Source organism: Cydia fagiglandana, chromosome Z (genome assembly GCF_963556715.1).
Source record: "Cydia fagiglandana chromosome Z, ilCydFagi1.1, whole genome shotgun sequence".
In the NCBI taxonomy this organism is placed as follows: Eukaryota; Metazoa; Arthropoda; class Insecta; order Lepidoptera; family Tortricidae; genus Cydia; species Cydia fagiglandana.
Genome location: NC_085959.1, coordinates 10994665 through 11017296, shown reverse-complemented (window position 1 = coordinate 11017296; position 22632 = coordinate 10994665). Strand labels below are relative to the sequence as shown.

At 37.1% G+C, this 22632-nt stretch overlaps 1 protein-coding gene and 1 long non-coding RNA gene across 4 annotated transcripts in view; one reads left to right on the top strand and one right to left on the bottom strand.

Moving 5' to 3' along the window:
- The window catches only part of LOC134678302 (WD repeat-containing protein 47), a 98350-nt gene that overhangs the window by 4988 nt on the left and 70730 nt on the right, over nt 1-22632 (bottom strand). For all 3 annotated transcript variants that reach the window (XM_063536796.1, XM_063536795.1, XM_063536797.1), the window contains 4 exons: nt 18924-19101; nt 10036-10179; nt 8637-8792; nt 6278-6497 (listed from right to left, as the gene is read on the bottom strand). In XM_063536796.1, the coding sequence (XP_063392866.1) occupies nt 6278-6497; nt 8637-8792; nt 10036-10179; nt 18924-19101 (698 nt within the window). The remainder of the gene's footprint in view (nt 1-6277; nt 6498-8636; nt 8793-10035; nt 10180-18923; nt 19102-22632) is intronic.
- Nucleotides 1-22632, top strand: part of LOC134678332 (uncharacterized) — a 381674-nt gene that overhangs the window by 297970 nt on the left and 61072 nt on the right. The gene's annotated exons all lie outside the window — the stretch shown is intronic.

Genomic DNA, 22632 nt, shown 5'->3' with positions numbered 1-22632 from the left:
TCGATATTGCAAACGACTTAATGAGATATGACATTGAATCCAAACGTTATACGTTGGTTACATTACACTCATGTGTTAACGCAATTATGAAAATAAAACAATTCCAGACCACCTAGCCAAGCTGACAATCGCTTGCGCTACGATAACGAAACGATGTATTTTTTTTGTACCCGCATAATTATAGAGGTAACTACATGGACGCTACGCGAAAACTAATAATCTGATGAGATAATATTTATCCTGTATGATTTAGTTTATCCTGTTCAGACAGCAGCAGAAATAGCGAGCCATGTTTTCTAAAAGATGCACACGCTCTTAGCATCTTTTAACAAAAGCCGTGATAAAATTATTTTGTACAACAGGCGTGCTTAGCTTTTGCTCATTTCTGTTGACTGTTCAATCTGTATATGGAATAGTCATTGTCACGTGACGTTTCTCCCATTTGTGCAGCAGACAGATGGTTCCAAACTGCACTGGAATTAACTACAATAGGTTTTGGCTCGCGGCCAAATGAGATACACTCGTGTAAATCGCTTTAATAATGTTTCTTAATTTTTTGTAACAAAATAGGACTGTGGAATAAAACGTTGCATTTTTGAAGGAATGTCTAGTTAGTACATAGTAATCGATATAGTAATTAAGATGTACCATAAATACCATAAGTAAATGGCGTTTAGATGTCTAATTTAAAAAGTCTGTCTGTATTTTAGTTATTTTATGTACATGGTGTCCCAGAATTCGACGTCAAGCCGTAAACGGATGATAGACCAAATCATAACAGTTATCATAAAAATCCAAAAAAAAAACCAACTCATGTATTTTAAAAATTATGGTCATATTAAAAATTCACTAAAAAATCCACAACCTGTAATGGTTCTTTAACTCTTATTACTTACTACAAATTCCATAATTTATTCTAATTTTTTTATTATTGTGTAATCTTGAATAATTACAGGGTGTGGATTTTTTAGTGAATTTTTAAAGTGACCATAATTTTTAATGAACATGTGTTCGATTTTTTTTTGTATTTTTATGATAACTATTATGACTTGGTCTATCATCCGTTTACAGCTTGACGTCGAATTCTGGGACACCCTGTATACCGGGTGTGGCCTGTAATACGAGCAAAAAATGTAACTGTAGGCAGTACTCCTCATACTGTAACTTGTGGTTTGATTTTTTATACACTTTTAAGTTTATTCTAAGACGCAATGTATTGCGAATTTTGTTATGATTAAGGCATGACAAGCAACGTCAATCACAAATGATATGGCATGGCGATGGCGTCCATTGAAGATAATATTTATTTTGTATGAAAAATAGGGACTCAAAATACTTCATAATTTTTTAAAGTTGTTGAACATAAGTGTCACCGTTTGAGGAGTACAATCTATGTTTTAATTATTTGCTCATGTTACAGGCCATACCCGGTATTAGACATTGGTACATTGCAAAGAATTATTTAATAAATAATTTATTAAGGTTTCTGAATACCGGTTGCGTTATACGCCTGCTGCTATTATTAGAGATTAATGTAGCTAAGGTAGAAGTGCGATCATGCTTAAAAATCACGTACAGGCCGAACGACCCAACAAAACGACTCCGGAAATAAATGATATGGAAATGACGATGTGACTTCTCGTATGCCTCTGTGATTCTGATACATTTTTTACGATTAGATACGATTGTCTATTAAGTCTTTTTTAAACTCAAAGGGTGATGACATATGATGCTCTGTAATCGCTCGCATTGAAACATTTTACAGAAATACAGTTTTATTACCTCAACAAAGCTGAGAATTGGAAACTTAGAAAACGTTATCCCTGGCTTGTAGGTATAACGTACTCCAGCTCAGATCGTTTAATGCAGACCACCATAAAACGCATGCATTTGATAAGTGTTGCTGGCGGCAGAACCGAAAAACTAAGAATAGGTTTCACATTTTCCAATATTTTCATTTAAGTATAACTGATAGTAACGAGATTATTCTACTGACCGCACACTTGCTGCTGACTATATACTTATTTCTTACTAAATCACGTGTCGAATCCAATACAATAATCACGTATGCCACGTCGTAATATCTAATAAAAAGGCATTTGTTATTAGTCATCCCGACGAGTTTCATTTAGCGCTCGTCATCGGCTCGGAGGACTGATATCGGCAAACATTTGTCCTATTAGGGTCCCTTGTTTGCTACAGTTGATTACGGAGCCAACGTGACATATGATACTAAAACGACCCCGGGTTTGAGCGCTGGGGTATTTAGGAAGTATCACAAGTTCTATGCTTGTTGTTTAAAGGGGCCCACTGATTAACAGTCTGCCGGACGGTATCGGCCTGTCAGTTAGAACAAAATTTTGACAGTTCCGAACAACTGACAGGCCGATACCGTCCGGCGGACTGTTAATCAGTGGGCCCCTTAAGTTTCGCAATTCACACGTAATTGTATGGAGTATGGAAGGTAGAGGTAAGGTATACACTCTCCATATATCGTAAAGTGTTCGTCAAAAAACCTTAATAGGTGGCGCCACAATACCTATAATATTTGATAAAATAATTCAAACCATTGACAGCGCACGTCACTCCGTCAATAACGCCTACGTTCTTAGCTACTCTAGCGCTAGTCTGGAGAGATTTGGAACTATTATTTATAGCTGACAGCTGGACACTTTTGCAATAGTTCTGCCTTAAAAGATTGACGTCCTTCCTCTACCTTCCATGGTATGGAGATAATAATTTAATATGGCGATGACAGTTTTCATATTTACAGCCTCTTATAGTGTGCGTGGTATCTCGAGAAAGGCGCATCTATACGTTTTGAAGTAAAGTAATTGTTTGATTCCATGAGATGAAATCGCTAATAGCTTTGGTGGTGCCTACGGATTTATTTCTAGGTGTAGCTACTCACATTAAAGTTCCCTTGCAGAGTGATTCTCGCTTCTCAACAACTAGAGCTTCACTGCACTTTAATTTTACTAAAATTCCGCTGTACATACAAAGCTTCTTTTTAAGACAGCTTTCGAATACTTTAAATGCACGGTGCACGCCTTATTTTTATCTTGGCTCTTTCCCGGTAGTATCCTAAAGCATACTGGGCTCGTCTTGACTACTTAATAATTACAATGACTTATAATATTTTGAAGTTCCGAGACCAAGTGAGCGCAGTAGGAGGAGAGAAAGAGAGAATAGGGAGTGCTAAAAGAAAGCAGAATCATGCAGCACTGCCTCTGGTTTGAAATTCTGTATTCTGGACCACTATGTCGCAGTTTGGTAACCGAAATATCTATTCTGCTGTACTTAAAGCTTGATTTGAGCACACCTCACTTAAGTACCGTTTTTTAAACACAGGCCTAGTTTTTGCTGACAACGCGTATCTCGAGTAATCGAGAAGTGCAACTGAAGAGGGTCTATCTAGAAGCCATATTCCCGTAAGCGCCTAACTGATATTAGATTAGAATCATATTTTTTAACGTTGAAAGCTACACTACCCGCCAATGTTATATTACCTTTGTATTATTTTGTAGATATTTTCAGAGGACAACATCAGGTATGATAATCCTGGCAGACTTTTTGTTTGACCGAATAGAAAATATAACCGTACAAAATTCTAATTTCTCGCATTCTCGACGTTCTTGATACTTGTAGGATCTAGCCGCAGAAAGATGTGTCTTAGCAAACAGGAAAATATAGATTTCACATAACGTGCACAGAACTTTTGTATGTAAACTTCCAGTGTAAGATTACGGGTACTTTTCGCACTGAACGCAGGTCAAGGGTAAAATCGTATTTTTCTTTGAGCATTTTCACATTACAAGGTCCGTGATTAGGGATGATTCTGCTACACAGGTACATAAAAGAGAGGCCATGCTGGGTAGCCACAATAAAACGACGGCAACACACGATAAGAATAGGACGGAGCGAAAAAAGAAAACTCCGTTTTAGCCCTATAGTTAGCAAATATGTATACGGGGGTGACAATTTCCTTATAGCTAGATTCAACTAAGGGGTTAAGAAATTATAGAACGTGGAACTAAAACTACTTTATGACAATTGCGCAATCACATCCACATTTGTATTACTCTCGTATTTGAAACTTATACGTCAGTTTTAGAAGTCCATCGTGGCGTAACGTTAGCTGCTCATAGATTTATCAAGAGTTTAATTAGTTTAGTATACGCTATTTATGACGTATTTCTCTCACGTATTTTCCTACGAATATTGCTGAAGCAAAGCCAACTTACTGCCTTATACGTGATGAAGATAACCACGTGTTCTCCTTAATAAACAGTATTTATGCTCCGTTTGCACCGCAAGAGCGTATTAATGAGTTATCGATCTCGGGCGATACTAAGAAACCCCCCAGGACACGACCCAATAAGGTTGGTAATGTCGGTGCTAATAGAAAAATTATTCGCTCGTAGATTTTAATAAGAAAGACTATACATGTCGTGCTGTGCTCTTCGAATAGCGATCCGACGGTTATTTAGAACAAATAATTTCAATAATATATGTGTACAATATAGGACGTAATCTCATACCTATAAATGTAAATAAGTACGAGTAAATGCACACTAAAAGTTTTTAGAATGAGCTACTTATGAATCTATGCATTTTATTCTTAGAGCATTTAATAAGCCGGAGTCGCCTTTAAGAGCTTACCCCTTTGCCGAAAACCTTGCACAGTAGTGCAAACTTATGTATGGACTGACGTTTATCTGACATGGCTATTTGTACGTTACGTGCAAATCATGTACAAATGGCCATACATTTGACGTGCCCCTCCTCCGCAAAAATCGGCAGACTGTTTTCTACAGAAAATGAGAGCCAAGGCGTCTCCGGTTACTATTTAGCTACTCGGTTACTTTAAGATTTTATTAGTTACTCAGTGTTACCCCATTGAAAATATTAATTTTCACATTTATCCTCTCCTTATTATCCTCTCAAAATCCGAATGAATGCAGCATATGATTTTAACATAAAAGTATATAGCACTTCGCACATGGCATGTACTACAGTATTATGTGGTACACCGCATAACATTTATCTTTATTCTAAAAGTATTTGTGAAGTAAACCGTGACCGACGGAAACAAGCGTGTTTTTTCTAATGGTCCATCTAATGGCTCGCCTTGCAGACCCATGTTAGGATACGACTGGCTAATTAATGGGCGATTAACGGACTGACCAGAATGTGCTGTTAATGTGTACTGGCTCTAATCAACACTTCGTCGCTTTACAACTGTAGTCGACATTAACTATCAGCCCATTTTCGTAAATACAATTTGTTAGACTAATTTAGGAAAGTTAAATGAGAAATAATAGATTTTTTAGTATAAGGCACAGGGAGCCAATTTTTTAATATCGAACGATCGATTTCGTCATTCGAAAACATGTGGAAATTGGCGGAGTGATATTTTTGGAAATCTGGTGGTACTGACCACTCGCTTTCATTTATATTAGTAGAATTTAAATGTCTGGTAGTGACGATATATAAACCTATACATATAGAACTGGCAGCAGCGGGACAAAAACGTTTGCCAAAGAAGTCGCAACACGATCGAGATAACCTATTTCACATAACACGATAAAAAAATACAAGATCCTCTTAGAACTAAACCCGCTTATCCTTTAGTCAGAGTTAATACGTCGAAATATCAAAACTCTTGGATTTCTAAATGTTAAAATAACACGTCGAACTTTTCAAAAAGTTTAATGTTTTAAGTAGTATAAGTTTATAATCGGAGCTACGCCAGAAAACTATTACTTTTCAATAGTTAAGCTGAACAAACATGATCCAGTTCGACTTGTTACTCGCGACCGTATTGAACTTTTGACGCTTGCGTACCGAGGTGGTTGTTATATAATTAATACAAGCCTCTGCCCGCGACTGCGCCCGCGTGGAGTAGTGCTTTCCATCATAAAACTGTCCTATGTTTTTCCCCAAGACTCAAACTATGCCGGCGCCAAATATAATTGACCTTATACACAGCAATTAGGTTCATGTCTCCGATGCATACTTACCCAAAAATTGAGCCCTAATTTATCCAGATTAGGGCTCAATTTTTGGGTACATACGTTTTCTATAACCTTGTGATTCTATCAATACAAGTTGTAAACTGGTGTGTACAGGAGTGACAGCTTTTGTTTAAACAATTGTGTGTGACACAAGGTTCAAAAAATCTGAGATAATGCTAAGAATAATTAATACTATTAATAGTTAAGCTCACACTAAACACGATGTAAAAGTTGCTAGGAAAGTACAGTAGTAAACTCACCCTGAAGATCAGTGAGCACGACCCTGGTGTCGTAGCCAGCTGTGAGCAGATAATAGGCGCCGGGCGAGAAGCGCACGCTGCGCACGTCGCCCGAGTGCGGCGTGAACCGCTGCAGCGCGCGCGAGCCGCGCACGTCGTGCAGCGCGCACGAGCCGTCGTCGTGCCCGCACACGAGCAGCCGCCCGGACGGGTCCACCGCCAGCGACGCCACGGCTGCACCCTATATAACATTTGTAACATTGTAAATATACCATCGTTGCCACACTTAACTGACCATTCGTAAATATTTGCTAGCCTGTTGTGTCCCACTGCTGGGCAAAGGCCTCCCTTGCTGGGCGTGGAAGACCACGCGTCTCGTTCTATGGCAATATTAGGCCAATCTTTCCGAAAGACGTCAAGATCATGCCGCCACCTTCTAGGTCTGCCGTAACGCCGCACTATGTTTGGTATTCATTCATTGGTAAACTTTATTGATACTAGATACGAGTAAGTTATACCGACCGTCAGTTACATGTCTCTCTTGGGTTGGTCCTTCATGTATGAGGATCGTGGTCATCATCAGGGTTGCATCTGGAGCCGATGATCTGCCTTTATCGGTTTCTGTCCAGCGCGTATCTTACGATCGTTACTAGACTTATGACTTGTATGGTCCATCTCGTTGGTGAACGGCAGCTCGATCTTTTGGCTTGAACGTTACATGTGTACTACTAGCGAAATGTAAGTCTACGACAACTAAAATATTCTACCTGCTTGTCTGTCAGTTTTTACCATCTTTAAGAAGCGGATACCCATGTTGTGGTTTTTTGACCTTTGTAATACAATGTTTGAAATGAAATCGGATTTTCAAACTTTGAATGCGCTATGACGAACATATGATAAATATGTGAAATAAGAAACTTAATTTTGAGCTGAATAACGGCAATAGTAAACAAACTATGTCATAAGTATAAGTAAGTTTAGTTCAACAATAAGAATATTCGACAGTTTAGCTACTCGTACGATACCAGTTGAAAGTGTCGCATGCATTATGCATATTTTGTAAGCGACGCGACGATCTATCTTCTTGCCAATATCGACGACTTAAATATCAAGTATAAACCGGGAAGATTAACTTACCAACTTAAGAGGATTTATGCTAAAGGAGCGAGGATCGTAATTTATCTATTTTTGGAGTTGTATTTCTAAGCTTTAGCTTTTTTAAGTTTTATGAAGTTATCTAATAAGCTTAATGGCCCAATTAAGAGTACATCAGTCTTAATTGTTGATGAAGCATCTTTGATACAATGTATTTAATTATACATATAAAAAACAAGTACCAGTGGGTACAGAATATGTTGAAATTAAGGAAGACATAAATAAACTAGATTCATAAGTTAAATTTACATCTAAATAAAATACCAAGTCTAGCCATAAATTCCGTCACAAAGTTAACTACAGACTATGATTTTAAAGTTATTGTATTGAGTTTTATGCTATTATTATTGGAATTAATAGCGAATAAAAATGCCTAGTGATTATTAATTGACCCTTGACTTTGAATAATCAAACGAACGGTCCCGAAAATACGCACAAAAAATATTTTGTGTCTTAGAGATTTAAGCCTGCTCTTCTCGTCAAATGAACAATGGTATGTTACAGAAATATTTAAAAGTTCGTTAAAAAGCATGAATTAATATATTAAGAAGAAGATATATTATTTATGTTAGTATCGACTAATAATTAGACATTTTTATATTTCTAATTCGATTCTCTATTTCATACTCCTATGTAAAATTTAATTAAATAACTTATTTCATATTTGTCTATACAGATAACATGGCTGATAACTGACAGAATTAATGGCTAGACCAGTTTAATCCAGATCCACTTTACCGCCTCCTAACATGTTAAATGAAAATACGATGCTAAAACAATCGGTTATTTTTGGGTATTACTTCATTATAAGTTAAGGGTGAGTTTATTTTTGAACAAATTTTAACAAAATTATTTTAGATTGCAACCTTACAAGGCAGCGTAGGCGAAATATTTTCAAAGTAGCGCGCAAGGCAGAAGTAACTTTTGCCTTGTAAACGCTATCGATTTCTATAAGTATCTAAATCAAGTTACCCTTGTCCCTTCGCAGATTTTTTTATATTTCTTGCCTTTTCTTAGTGACGATAATGGTTGGACATACCTTAGTTGCACTCCCGACAGTAATATATGGTACTGTCTAGTGTTATTCTAGATACTAATATACTGGTGCTTGACATCGCTTAGTCCCAAGTGTAAAACGAGATACAGAGCGCCCTTTCAGTGCCTTCAAAGCAGGTATGCTCAATATTTTCGTACGTCGAATGTATGGTAATCTAACTGAATTTACCTTGGTGGCACTGCCGACGGGCGGCGAGATGACGTTAACGCAGCCCCCCGTCCGCAGGTCCCAGAAGCGGACAGACTTGTCCTGGCTGCCAGACACGAACATCGCTCCGCCCCAGTTGTACAATGACAACACGTGGCCGGAGTGACCGCTTAGTGCCTGTGTAAAAATAAACAACCGAATTAGATCTGACGGGCCTAACATAGTCGACATTTTTCTGTATATCGCCCTCGTTTTTCCGATAAAGTCTGTACGGACCCCATGCATTCCACGACTCTTCTCTTTCCGAACAGACTCTAAGTAGGTATGTGGGTGCGAAGCAAATAAAATGGCAACCATAATATGTATTCGGAATGATAGAATTTGATGGAATAACATATTTATTTCATATTAATAAATCCTAAATTTCCTGAAGTTATGGATCCTCGACGACAGCCAGATCTCTTTAGAATGAATTTGTGAAGCGTAATTCCGCGTTCGGTATACGACGGATTAATTGCTGTTAATCCACGAATAAGTCTAATTTAATTAAAAGAGCTGTCTGCGCAAGAATCAGGGCCAACCTCGAATTAAGTCGGGTTAGTTGATAATTTGTTTAATCACTTTAATTAATCATAGATACTACTTAATTATAAAAATACTATATCTAATTTAACTCTATGTAACTTTAATACTCGTATATTATGGCCATTTCAACCCCAAACGGATTTTTGATTTCCGAGTAGATCGACACTTTTTCGCACCTTCCTGCCTTACCTTTGTCTATGGTAGCTGCAAATCAAATCGAGGATCAGGGTCATTTCACTATCTCTGTCACTCTTGCATCGACCACGCAAGATTGAATGAGAAGTTTTAAGACCCAAATCGTAGGTTTGTTTGCGGATAGTATAGGGAGAACATTTAGGGACAACAATCCGGAGGTCGCGGGTTCAAACCCCGGCTCGTACCAATGAGATTTTGGAACTTGTGTACGAAATATCCAGCCATCAGTCGCTTTTCGGTGAAGGAAAACATCGTGAGGAAACCGGACTAATCCCGATAAGGACCGGTTTACCATCTGGGTTGGTAGATCAGATGGCAGTTGCTTTCCTAAATACTAATGCCTATGCCAAATCTTGGGATTATTTGTTAGAATGTGCCTTCGTAAACTGAAAGAATCTTGTTTTATAGATAACTGCATAAACGCACGTGAAACAAGATTTAATGTTTGAATAAATATACAGCTTTTGTTCGCGTGCGTGATTCCGTCACATTCTTCTCGACCTTGCGGCTGAATATACTAAATGTGTATCAGTGCTTATTCCCTAGACAATATAAATATCTTTGTGTGCACTTCTTGCGGCTCCCATGAGCCGTGGCAATATGCCGAGACAGCGCGAGGGAGACGATTATGATGGTTTACCTGGAAAGTCTTGCCGGTGGCGCAGTCGGTGACGTAGATTTTGCAGTCGCCGGCACCGCCGCTAACCAGGAGACTGGTCTTGTTGGTCGTGTCCTCTATGAAGCACACGTCTCGGACTGTGCCGTCGTGCATCGTTAACTCCACCTGAACAACAACATATAGTTTATGCTTGTAAGAAGATTAATCCTTTACCAGGCTGACAGGTTGAAGTTTCGGCGGTTCCGCGGCCGGCTCCCTGACACTGCGGGGTTGCGTAATGCATCGCAGCCATAATGTGTTTTGTAGTGTTTAGTTTTAATAGTACATTACTACAGAGGCCGGGACGAAAGGGGTTGCCGGCCGAAGACATATAGACGGCCGAGCGAAGCGAGGCCGGATAGGTCTGAGCGCGGGCAACCCCATTTCCCGCCGAGGTATGTATAGTATAGAGTGCTTCCCTCAAACATGCAATGAAATAAATAAAATAAAAAATCCACGAAACCCAAGTTTTAAGTAAGTAAGAAAAAACTAAAAGTAAACTACACCCAAAATATAACCAACACGTACCTATATCATTATCACGCGTATGTTTTACACGAGTCGTGTATTTTTACAACCCATATATTTTCATGTATCTTTGATTTTTTCGCCTTGTATTCGTCTGACTGTCGTTTTCGTCACATAAGTTTACATAGTCTTTCATGTTGATATCATGTTTCACATACATCGTTGCTTTATGCATGGAGTAAATAAGTATAATTTCCACACTGTTGACGAATTTGTAGTTACATTCATTTAAAATATGCCACAAAACTGTTTCTAATAAACTGTAAGCCATTTTTCTTAGTTTCTCAAATAATAAAATTGCCATAAGCAACCATATACATACTTCGTCTTTGACTTGGCGGCAGAGGCAGCAAGTTATTTAAAATATAACTACGCGTGTTTCAGTAGACCTTTTTACCGCTAACGTTTAGATGAAATATTTTAAATGTTTTTATTTGTGTAGTTAAATTTATAATTTAAAATTATAGAATGTATTATTTATTAAGTTCATGTTGATTTTATACAAATAAACCTGCAAATTATAGCAAACATTGTTTTTTTTTTTTTTTATAGGCGTAGTGGCAGTGTCATTACGAACCATAAAGCAAATACAGCCTCTAGTTTTTTTTAATGGATTAATGCCACGATGCTGTGTCACAAATACCTGTGAAATGAAAATTAAAAAAGAGGACTTTGCCGGCCTAGGCCTGCAAGATGTGTATGAAATTCCATTAACGACCTTTTGTCCTAGCCGCACCTGAAACGTCATACTTCGCAGCCTATTATAAGGAACATAACATCAATATTTCATTGCATGTTTGAGAAAAATATATTTTTATAATATGTATGCTAGTTTTAAGGTATTTATGTATAGGCCACTAATTGCCTGAAATAAAGATTTTCATTCTTTCATTCATTACAAAAATGGCAATCGAACGTCAGTCTTAGGGCCACTTGCACCATCCCACTAACCCGGAGTTAAGCGGTTAAACCGTTAACCCAGTGTCAAATTGTACTGGTAACCATGGTAACTCCAGGTTTAACCCGTTAACCCCGGGTTAGTGAATGGCGCAAGTGGCCCTCACTCATCGAAAATAGAACACATGTTTGAAGTGCCGTATGTGGGAAATATATTAAATCCCTTGGCCTGGTAAAGGGTTAACTTGAACAATAATATTCTTTAGTGAAATAAAGAGATGTTTAAGACCGACGGACGGGGCAGAAATATAAGGTTTAGCCATGTCCTTTTATATCAGTCCAACTGCGGTTGAGAGGGATTATTGGTAATTTTGAGTAACCAATCTAACAACTGCTCAATAGCCTAGATTCTAAGCTGATCTTTTTAACCAGGAATGGTTTGTCCTCTAAATAAAGGCATTATCATTTACTACTCAAAGTATACCCGTGTAAAATCGTGTACCTACCTAATCTCGAAAAACAGTAAAGGAATGTTTGCCCTTCAAAAGGTCTAAGGGAAGATTTGTCTGGCGCGAAGGTCGGTTACGTAGAATAGAATGCACAGACAGAACCGGGGCTTAAGTAGTCCACGAGGTACTTTCAGAGTATTTTCCTGTTGCATTATCTGTGCAATGATGTCTAATATACCAATTCAAATGATTATTGCAGAAAACACACTTATTAATTTAGAAGACATATATTGACTTGAGTAAATTACTTGGTATCGAAATTAAGACTATTCCACGGCGAGCCCAATTACAATATACTAGTAGGTACCTACACCAAAAGATACTAAACGGTAAAATATTAGATAATGCAGTAAATAGGCCCTTAGCAGCAACACGTAGTGAAGTAAGTATTTGGCCTCCAGCAGTAGTGTTTACCTATAGTCACAAATAACGCCCGGAACTTCAAAAAACCCAACGCAATGATATCCGAATATGTACGACAGATATATCACTGAAGGCGTGAAATACGGTCAGCGCACCCTAAAAATTCTCTACACTGTTTCTTCCCTTTTAGGAAATAACAGTTTTTGCTTTTAGCTCAATCCTATGTACAGCCGCCATCAGAAATATCAGAGCGGCCAAGGTGTTCACAAACACACACTCTAACGCCTTGACATTAGAAGCGTGTTCAGATATTTATGAGCGCCTCGGCCGCTCCGATATATCTGATGGCGACTGTACACTTAATCGTTGTTACCTTGTCTCCATAAATTATTAGTGGCAGATATCGCCTCTATACATTTTTTATTCTTCAGGCTTAAGGCATCATAATAAAACACAAAGTATACAACGGCAGGGATGACCGTGAGTTAAATGAGGTATCAACTTTAATACCAGATAAAACCAATGCCTAAAGTTCAGCCGTTACCCTGCCAGATTTTCGTACTGGAACCGATCTGAATTCTGACGATACTTGAACAAGGCTATTTGAACGGTGAATTGTTATTTGTTGCTCACAAATTTGTACAATAATTATTCACTAGTTATTTCAATAAGAGCATAATGATAAAGGATAGTAAAAAGTAAGCTTATATTGTAATACAAGAGTACAAGTATCCTACATTAAGATTATTTTAAAATGCGTCATTGTCCTCAGATTTCTGTAAATGTGAAATTAACAAATATAATATACGAGTACACACCATAATTATATCATTTCTTCTATAAATAGTAATAGTAAAAGGATCTGCACCAATTTTTGGGACCGCAAAAAGCGGACCACGGACTGTTTACTACAGGGTATTAAGTTTAATTACATCGGACGGTCTAGCATGATATGTGTTCTCGCGCGCGACTCTTATACATCAAGACAAGTGTGACTTCAAATATGGATCCGCGCGCAGGAACGCAACTTATGCTAGACCGCCTGATCGCGGTAAATAATTTGTAAAAAGAACTGAAAGTCACAATGGAATGCAATCATTAAAATCATCCATTGGAAGACCGTTATTATTTATATGTTAATATTTATATTTTTTCAGGGAAATCGATCGGATATATCTGTCGATATAAGTTAATGACGCTATGATTTAAATGAGTAAACAAGCTTGTACACGGGGGCGGATTCAATTGCGTCGTTCAACTCAAAAATGTGCGCACAAACAAGTAGGGCAAGATTACTAGTAAATTATGTATGAGCACCAAGCATCCGATAAGTTTCCGGGCCCTTTAGGAATACTGGCATCTCCAGGTGTGGGCTGTCTCATGAATACGGTACACGATTAGAGAATGTTTCCCGTACCATGTAATTACAGTTGGCGGAAACTCTTTGTTCTCTAATGTAGACATTTGTAGGTACCTTAACTTAACAGTCGTATTCCACATTACTTTAATTAGCTTACGAACGACCATATGGCCACTTTTGAGCGTTTGTTTATGATGTAAAACATTAAAGGCGGAAGTTAAGCTAGTTTTTGTTCTGAATTTGAAATGTTTACCCTATTGATGAACAAAGACTTAATTATAAATGAGGTTGAATTATAATAGATGTTGCTTACGAAAAAGTGGCCAAGGCTTCCAGTGCCGGCTACACTGAGAGAAATATCATCACCAGGAATTAAAAAACAGTTCTGTACTGGGGAAAAAATTAAGTTTTAGTAATAATTATGGACGATTCACTATTTCTGTAAAGTTTATTTATTTCTACAAACAGCTCAGTAATCCCATATATAATTTCAACAAACAGATAATAGAAATTGCAAGAACTAATAGAAATTGCAAAAGTCAATTTGTTCCTATTAGTTAACTCTCCTTGTCCCCGGATTAAGTTTATTTTTGTAATTCTAAGTGTGTTTTTGTTGTACTTTTCTCTCAGTGTAGAATACGTGCGAATATATATTACATCAATGTCTGGAAAATCCATTCCATTATGTTTTAATAACTTCAGAAACTATGTACCTACTCGGCTATTGTAGCTTAGCAGTAAAAATTCAGTAACTATGCCATTATCGGTACAAACAGACTCGTTTCACATATAAAGACCCATTTTTCTGAGTTCAAACCTTAATATGTCGTGACATTACACCATAAACTTGTAAACTAGAATTTTCTCTTAAGAAGTAAAGTCACAGGTATACTAGTGTTCGCAAACGCGACCTTATCATGTATTATTAGATTTCTATTTTATAAATATTTATATACAAGGTACGCGTTTGCTAAAGTTATCAACTATTTATATGGGAATTGGTAGTTTTATCGATGTTATCGCGATGTAGTTTCAGATAAGATACTAGTTTTACGCCTCAATAAAATGTGTTGTATGAAATTTAATATGTTGGCTTTTATTGATAATGTATGAGACAGTCTAGCTAGGGCAATAAATAGCTTCATAGATAAGATTACTCATTGAAAGCCGGAACTTATAAATAACATGACAAATAACAAGTAATTTTGTAGTATCCGTAGGTACCTAATACTAATTTTGTTTATTTTGAACATATGTTATAATTTTGTTTCTTCGTAAAAACAAAATTCAGTTAAATAATACATGATTTATTTTTAATGAAATTACTAATTGTTTTAGCAATAGAAAAAGAAAACCCACTTCCCCGTATGTGTGGGACAAACGTATTCCAGGCTGATATCTATTCAATGTTATTCAAAAAACTTAAATAAGAACTGGCTAGTAAATCAGTACCTGTGCCCATTGTGTATGTGCACACAGTTATATATTCAGTAACAAAACCAAACAAAGCAAATTCCACTCCAAACACAAACCAATCGATTGCAATGTACAGCTGAAACTAAATGGTTCGTTTTGAAACAAAAGAGCTCCTTTATTTGACTTCGATAAAACACATGCATCACATTGAGTCGATAAAAAGCGCACCCATTCGAGTTTTTGACGGTAATAGTTTATTACTAAAACCAGTATATTTTTAGCACTCAATTGTGTGTCTAGCAGCCATATTACATTAGAAATAGAAAGAAATATGAGGGTGGAAAACTTCGTTAAGAGATTTTGGGGTCCTACTTTCTAGGTATCTTTTTTACATGCTTATTTAAATTGCAATGCAATACATATTTACAAAAAAGTCTTAACTTTGGATGTATATTTTCTTGGTCTTCGATAAAAAATATATGATACATTATTTTATTATTGGTATCATCTCTATGGGGCTGATAAAATCAATACGATGATATATATTACATATTGCACCTAATTTTTTTACATAATAGACATGATAAATTTTAATTCCAGAATATGTTAACGATTTAGATAGTTTAAATAAATATTGGTAAAACCATATATGAATATACAGATATTTTACACGAGTCGTTTTTTTTTTACATTGTTGTCGTAACAAAGTTTAATAGTGATTATTTTCGCAAATTAATGCAGTACAAGTGTAAATATCTACCTAAGTATTTTAGTGTTGATGTTTCCTTGTAAGTTTCGTCTAATTACAACACAATAACGTGTTAGTTGGAAAAGATAATAGCATGTAGATAGGGATAGGCAAGAATAACAATGAATCACGTCAACAATCAGGACATATTCTCATTTGTAAAAAATACTGAATATTTTATGATGTCAATATTTAAACAGAAATATGGAGACTAAATTTGTATGGTTAAGCGGTCGTCCAAATTTCTCAATATACCTTAATATACCAAATAAATTTGTTATACAGGGTAGGTAATCGTTCGTAAATATTATGGCAATATAGCAACGTGGGAACACCCTATGAAAGCCTTACATAAATCACCAAACGGGCGGTCATCGATACGTTTCCGCAGAACGGACCCAGCGGTTCACAGCTAATAAGTCATTCTTCGCAGTTCGCTCTGGCATGAGAGATAGCGTAAGCCTGGCCACGGCTTGAGGCAGTGGTATCAGATCTGAGCAGCCACTGACCCGCCCAACAACGGACAAAAGGCTATATCAATGCATTAGTATAATGTATGTAACGTTTTCAGCAAAAGATACCTGTGACGGCTGTCATTAAGGTCGCTTCCTAATAAATACTTCATGGCAGCGGCGCCTTATTGAGTAGCTACAATTACGTACTTACCTACTCTTTGATAACCACACATTTGTTCGCAACAGAGTTATGTACAACAAACTTTGTAACGTGAATTTTGTAGAATGATCAATTGATCACTGACGAGTGGTACGTTCTAACTGCTAACAAGGCAAACATTCTAAATAGATAGGGCGGAAATTAATTAACGATCACTACCAATAATTTAGCAAATTGCGAACCGCGTGTTAGTTTATTACGAGCAAATACTCGTAACAGTATAAGAATACGTTTCACATATCAACTAGATACTACAAGCATAACCTTGCCTTGTGGCCCTTGTTGCCAGATTTAAATTTATAAGGTCCACCTGCACCATTCCACTAACCCGGAGTTAACCGGTTAAACCTGGGTTTGCCATGGTTACCAGCACAATTTGACACAAGGTTAACGGTTTAATCGCTTAACCCCGGATTAGTGGTATGGTGCAAGTGGGCCTAAATAAAATAAGAATATAAAGAGCATTTTTATTATGTCTGACCATACTTTAAGGGCTGGATATGTAGGCCATACTGAACAACTTTAACTATGGAGCCAACCACGAAATAAAAATCTGTTCCATAGAAAACATTGTCATATATATGTATAATCGAAATGTATACAGCAGATCTTTTTTGCGAGTTAAATTATTTTCATTATGAACATATTCACCCCTCAGAGTATGTCAAATATAACAAAACCAACCTGTACGTTTAAAATCCTTAAATAATCACTTTAACCTTGCGTTGCTTGTCGTCTGGACAGCTTGGGCCTGCCTTTACTGCTACTCGCGCGACTTTATATAGTTACGTTATGCCTATCTTTAAATCTTGCTGCGCTTTCCGTGCTGAATTTGTGTTTAAAACTAGCTTGAAATTGGACACCCAATTAGCTCAAATCATGTCGCCTAAAGCGTTTCATCATCAGTAGTAAAATCACAGTGTCACACAATAGTATCAAAATTAATTTTGAAGTTCATTAGTGTATAAATTCTAGTTCGACATGTAAAAGCTTCATTGTCTTTGTTTTAGTAGTAGCGATGCATCTCAATTTCTGAAATCATTTGTGGTATTTCGCCTGAAATTGGAAGCGGGGTTACTAAATTGGAGTGGGTGTTTCAAGGCCATTGATACAAAAGTTTAAATTAGCCGAGGGACTGCATGCCCGCTCCACGTGAGCTTCAAATCTAGCCAACAAACAGCTATCAAACTCGAACGAGAGCATGGTTCATTTGTCCGTGCGAACACAAAGGAGTGTTCCCCAGTCAAAGGGTTAAAGTGACATTACATTTGAAAAGTTTCCTCGCAAAGTGTACTGACTCGACGGCAAGCTTAGCAAACAAAGGGAGACTTGAGTAAATGTTATTATCTTTATCGTATGAATCTGTTCAAATGCAGCATAAATTCATGTAGAACAACGTAAAAGCTACGAAATTTTCGTAGGTGGAGTGATAGCAAGGTAAACAAAGGGTCTGTCGCGAACTTAATGTATTGCCACTTTGACTTCCTCGCCTGAAAGGTAGCATTATGCCTCATAGTTACATTGCCTAGCCGTGTTAAAGTGACCATTATAATATAACGCTTTTAGCCCAGATGGGTACTTGATTATTCGTTTCTACTTGATACTGTTGAAATTTGAGAGCAGCTCTTTCGAATCCTCGACCGATTTACCTCAGATATTTTGAAAGGTGCAAAAGAGCGTAAATGCTTGCTCAAACACTAAACCATCACATTTACCCAGATTTTTGTGTGGATGTAATCGTAAAGTGTTTACATGCGATTATAACGTAAATAATCACATATATAAAAAAAAAAGTTGGAACACACTAGCACACACTCTGAAAACGGATTCGCATACAAGAAACCACGGCTCACACAGCTTAAGGAAATAGTTATATAAACTTGCTTCGATACTCAGTAACCCGAGTTAACAAGTTTTCGTCGTAACAGGTACGCATTACGGTTCGGTAAAGTTTTAGGGGTTGTTCAAAGATCAGAAGCAGTCTAGCTGGGAAATTAACGTGTAATCTGCTTACAAAGACAATGGGTGTGCGAATGTCGTTAAGACGATTGTGCTAAATACCTTTATATTCACAATTCATTTTTGAATAGCAACGATTTTCTACTAACAAATTAGTCAAATTACCTACAAGGAAAAAATATGTATCTGCAAACGGAATTTTATGTAACTGGCGCAGGGTTGTAGAGTCAGACCAAGAAAAGTCTGCAGCGGATTTGATAGCCCACGCAGTGTCAGTGTTATTTATACGTCATAATTTCATAGAAGTTTGACGTTTACTCGTAAAATGACACGTGCACTGCGTGGGCTATGAAAACCACTGCAGACTTTTCTTGGTCCGACGTCAGTCCGAGTAGTAGTATCTTTGGTTGGTTACCTCCTGGCCTTCCAGGTTGCAGGTGTGGCTGTTGAAGCGCATCAGCTTGACGGTCTTGTCGTTGGAGCCGGTCGCGAGGAGGTCCCCCGCCGGGCTCCAGGCCAGGCAGTAGATGCTGCCCTTGTGATGTTTGGTGCGCTTGAGCAGCACTGTCGGAGCAGTCGGTGCGCTGTTGTCCCTGGTAAAAAAACGTATCATTGTATAGTTCTTTTTTTAGCATTAGAAAGAAGGTAAACGGTCTTGACATGTCTTTTAATTGAAAAACGCTTTTTAATAATCAGTAACTAGGTATTTCTCGGTTATTAATTTTATTGTCTTATGTAAAAGATTTATTCAATAACAAAACTTATAAACTATTATTAAAATTAAGTATAAATTAAAACTAATAACAGTGCGGGCAGGGTTCACGACGGCCGTGTATCGCGTACTGCGGCTCGCCGCGTCGCACGCTGCGCGCGCGCCGAGAAAACAGGTTAGTGCTTGAGAAAGGAGACCTATAGGCTCTCCGAAACATGTCGCGCGAGTGACTAAAAACAAGTGAGTCTAAACCGTAAAAATATTCAAAAAGATAGGTGACATTTTAACTTTTATTAATAAAGCGCACTTAATACATAACATATAAAATGAATAATATTGCGATAACATTAATATAAAAAATTTAATATTTTTATTAAATTAGTAACTATTTATATATTTCGACTTCGACGACTATTCACCTTCGAGGAACAATTTCAATAAATTAATGCACTAGCCGGATAGATTCATCTTTACTTTTATGTGACGTTCCACTGCAAAAGGTACCTTATGGCGGCGGGCGCTTACGTCACATAGCGCTGCAATAATATTGGAGCGGCGTTAATAGCGTAAGCGCCGACCGTCATAAGGTACCTTTAACCGTGGGACGTCACATACGTATTCCTTTAGGCGCGTTAAATAAAAATATACCTATACCTAAAAGCTCTAAAAGACTTTTGACGTAAATTTTGGATTCCGAAATTCGGATCGCATAATTAGAATAAAGAAACGAAAATGTTCACGATTCTTTATAATGCGCAAGCATTTCTATGTTATGTAATTCACCATTCTACCTTATTTTATCCGCACATAATATGAATCACATAATCATCGTATAAACTCGAGACCCGATTACTCGCACCTATAAATATGGACTGTATTCTAAAACAGTATAGGTAAGTTCATCTACAACGATTTCAACGATACAATTAGCCTTTGATTCCTTTTTGACTGAGGTAGGTATGCGAGATTTCGAATATAGGTGCCTATATATGTATTGAGAACAACAGCGGATTTACTTTATTCTCCCTTCTAGAGTTGATTAAAGTTAAGTGGAGCGCTTACTTTGTTCGCGAATTTCAAGTTCCTACTTTGCGCAGTCGCTAATAATACGGTATTTTTATCCATACTTGTATATAATATAATAATTTATAATATTATAAAGGCGAAAGTGTGTCTGTCTGTCTGTTACCTGTTCACGCTTAAGCCGCTAGCCCGATTTAGTTGAAATTTGGTATAGATATAGTTTGAGTCCCGGGGTAGGACATAGGATAGTTTTTATGTCGGAAGAGAGTGCAAAGGGGGGTGGAAATGAAAGAGTTAATGAATTGCCTGATAATTGAAGTAGGCAATGCGCGAATTGCATTATTGCTATTAGCATTATTCAGGCGATATACCTTTAGCTGCTGTCACTAATTCCACGCTGACGAAGTCGTGGTCAAAAGCTAGTATAAAATAAATTAGATTGCCGTCACACAGAATCGTGAGTACTCTTGATGGCATAACGACGCATTAGTGGATTGCATTAAATAAATCAGGAGTAGATCGTACTGCTATTAATATTAAATCAGATTGTGCTTCGACTAACAAGGGTGTCTGTTAGCAAGTTGTACATAATGGATCATAGTTACAGTTACTCTTTGTTAACGAATACAAGTTCCGGGTAATTGGGAACGACTTGACAAGGAAGCGTTTCTTTGAGACGGATATTTTCACTTAACCATACCATTTACTTTTTTCGCAACCACTAACTTTTCAGTTATTTCTACTCGATTTATAAAAGACAAAAAAAGTGTCCCGAAAAAAATTCAGGTTTTCAACGCTATTTCACATAGGAAGTACATTTTGTATGGACCGTTACAAAACTGACACCCAAAAATTTTATGAAAAACTGGTGACATTTTTTTTCTTTGTCGCATTTAATGATGATGATGATGGAGACAGGAGGTGGCCATAGGAACTCTGTGATGAACCAACGCTACTTAATGTGCTTAGGGCACATTCAGCGAGAAAATCTTGTACCAATAATGAAAATTTTGCCATAAACAATATAACTTAAAAGTATATAGGACGCGAGGTATTTTTTTGGTACACAATTAATTTGTAAGTTACTATAATTTATATAATTATTAATTATACTTATTACTCAAATAAGTGACCCAGAATTACAGTAAAAACCAAGGCACTGTGAAACTACAAAATGAGAGAAAATACAAGGAAATAAAATAAACTACAAATAGAAACCAAAGACAAATTAAACATTAAATTTGGGCGACAACATAATAGCGTGGCTCCGTTGCGTCGTCGTAATAACATCTTCATAGTTCCTATTACATTTAAGATATACATACCAACCTTCCTGTATACAAGTTATTTGAAGCCAGTCTGACATCATCTGAGTTCCGCAACACCTAGAGGCGTATGCAAAGAAGATATGACGACGCATCACGAACTGTCTTGGAGATACAACTTTCAAATAAGGTCTTTCCATAAGCGAGTATCACTTAGTATTCATCTATGAGTCACCGGTCGATTATATTATTTAATAATATCTGGTAAGCCGAGCTTTGCTCGGAAAATATGTAAAAACTCAAAAATGCGCCTTTTCCCAGAGATAAGCTAGATCGATTTATCGCCCCCGAAAACCCCCGTATAGCAAATTTAATCGTCATCGTTAGACCGTTTCCGAGATCCCCGAAATATATGTAAGTAAACAATTAAATAAGCAAAATTTGCTCGTTTAAAGGTATTAGATATCTACTGATAATCCGTAGGTAACATGTAGGGATATTTGAACAAATACTTCGAGTCTTAGTAGCGATATTTTCGGTACAGGGCAAAACCGACGGTAAGTTACAGGGCTGATTAAAAAATCAGGTTTATTTCTGAAAAAATATAATCCGAGGTGAAGGTGAGCTCACAGACCGAGATAAACTGGGGTAGCGGCGTTCTGCGGAAAAAACGCCCTCATCCCTATATACCTAGCGGGATTTAAGCCAAATCAAGAAAAGGTTAAATACATAATATATTCAGCAAATCTTTTTATCTGTGATACTTACGCAGATCGGCCTAGGTTTCATGAATGGACGTAACTTAAAAAAACAGGAAGAAGTCTCTTTTGTAATAAAATGAGTTTAATTTTTTCCAAACTAGTATTTGTAGTTAGTTTCTGTTTCTTGATTGATGCCATAGCGGGTTAAGTAAATAGTATTGCAGTTGAATTATTTACCGGTGTGTTTACTGTGTTTATACAAATGGATACCGAATTGCAACATGAATATGTGCATGAACATTTGTATATTTGACATTCTTACGAATACAAATATAGTTATCGTTATGGTCTGTGGGATGCTGGTTCGGTAAATAGACCTGTGTATTGAATATGAGCACGTAGGTACACCGCGTTTAATTTTAA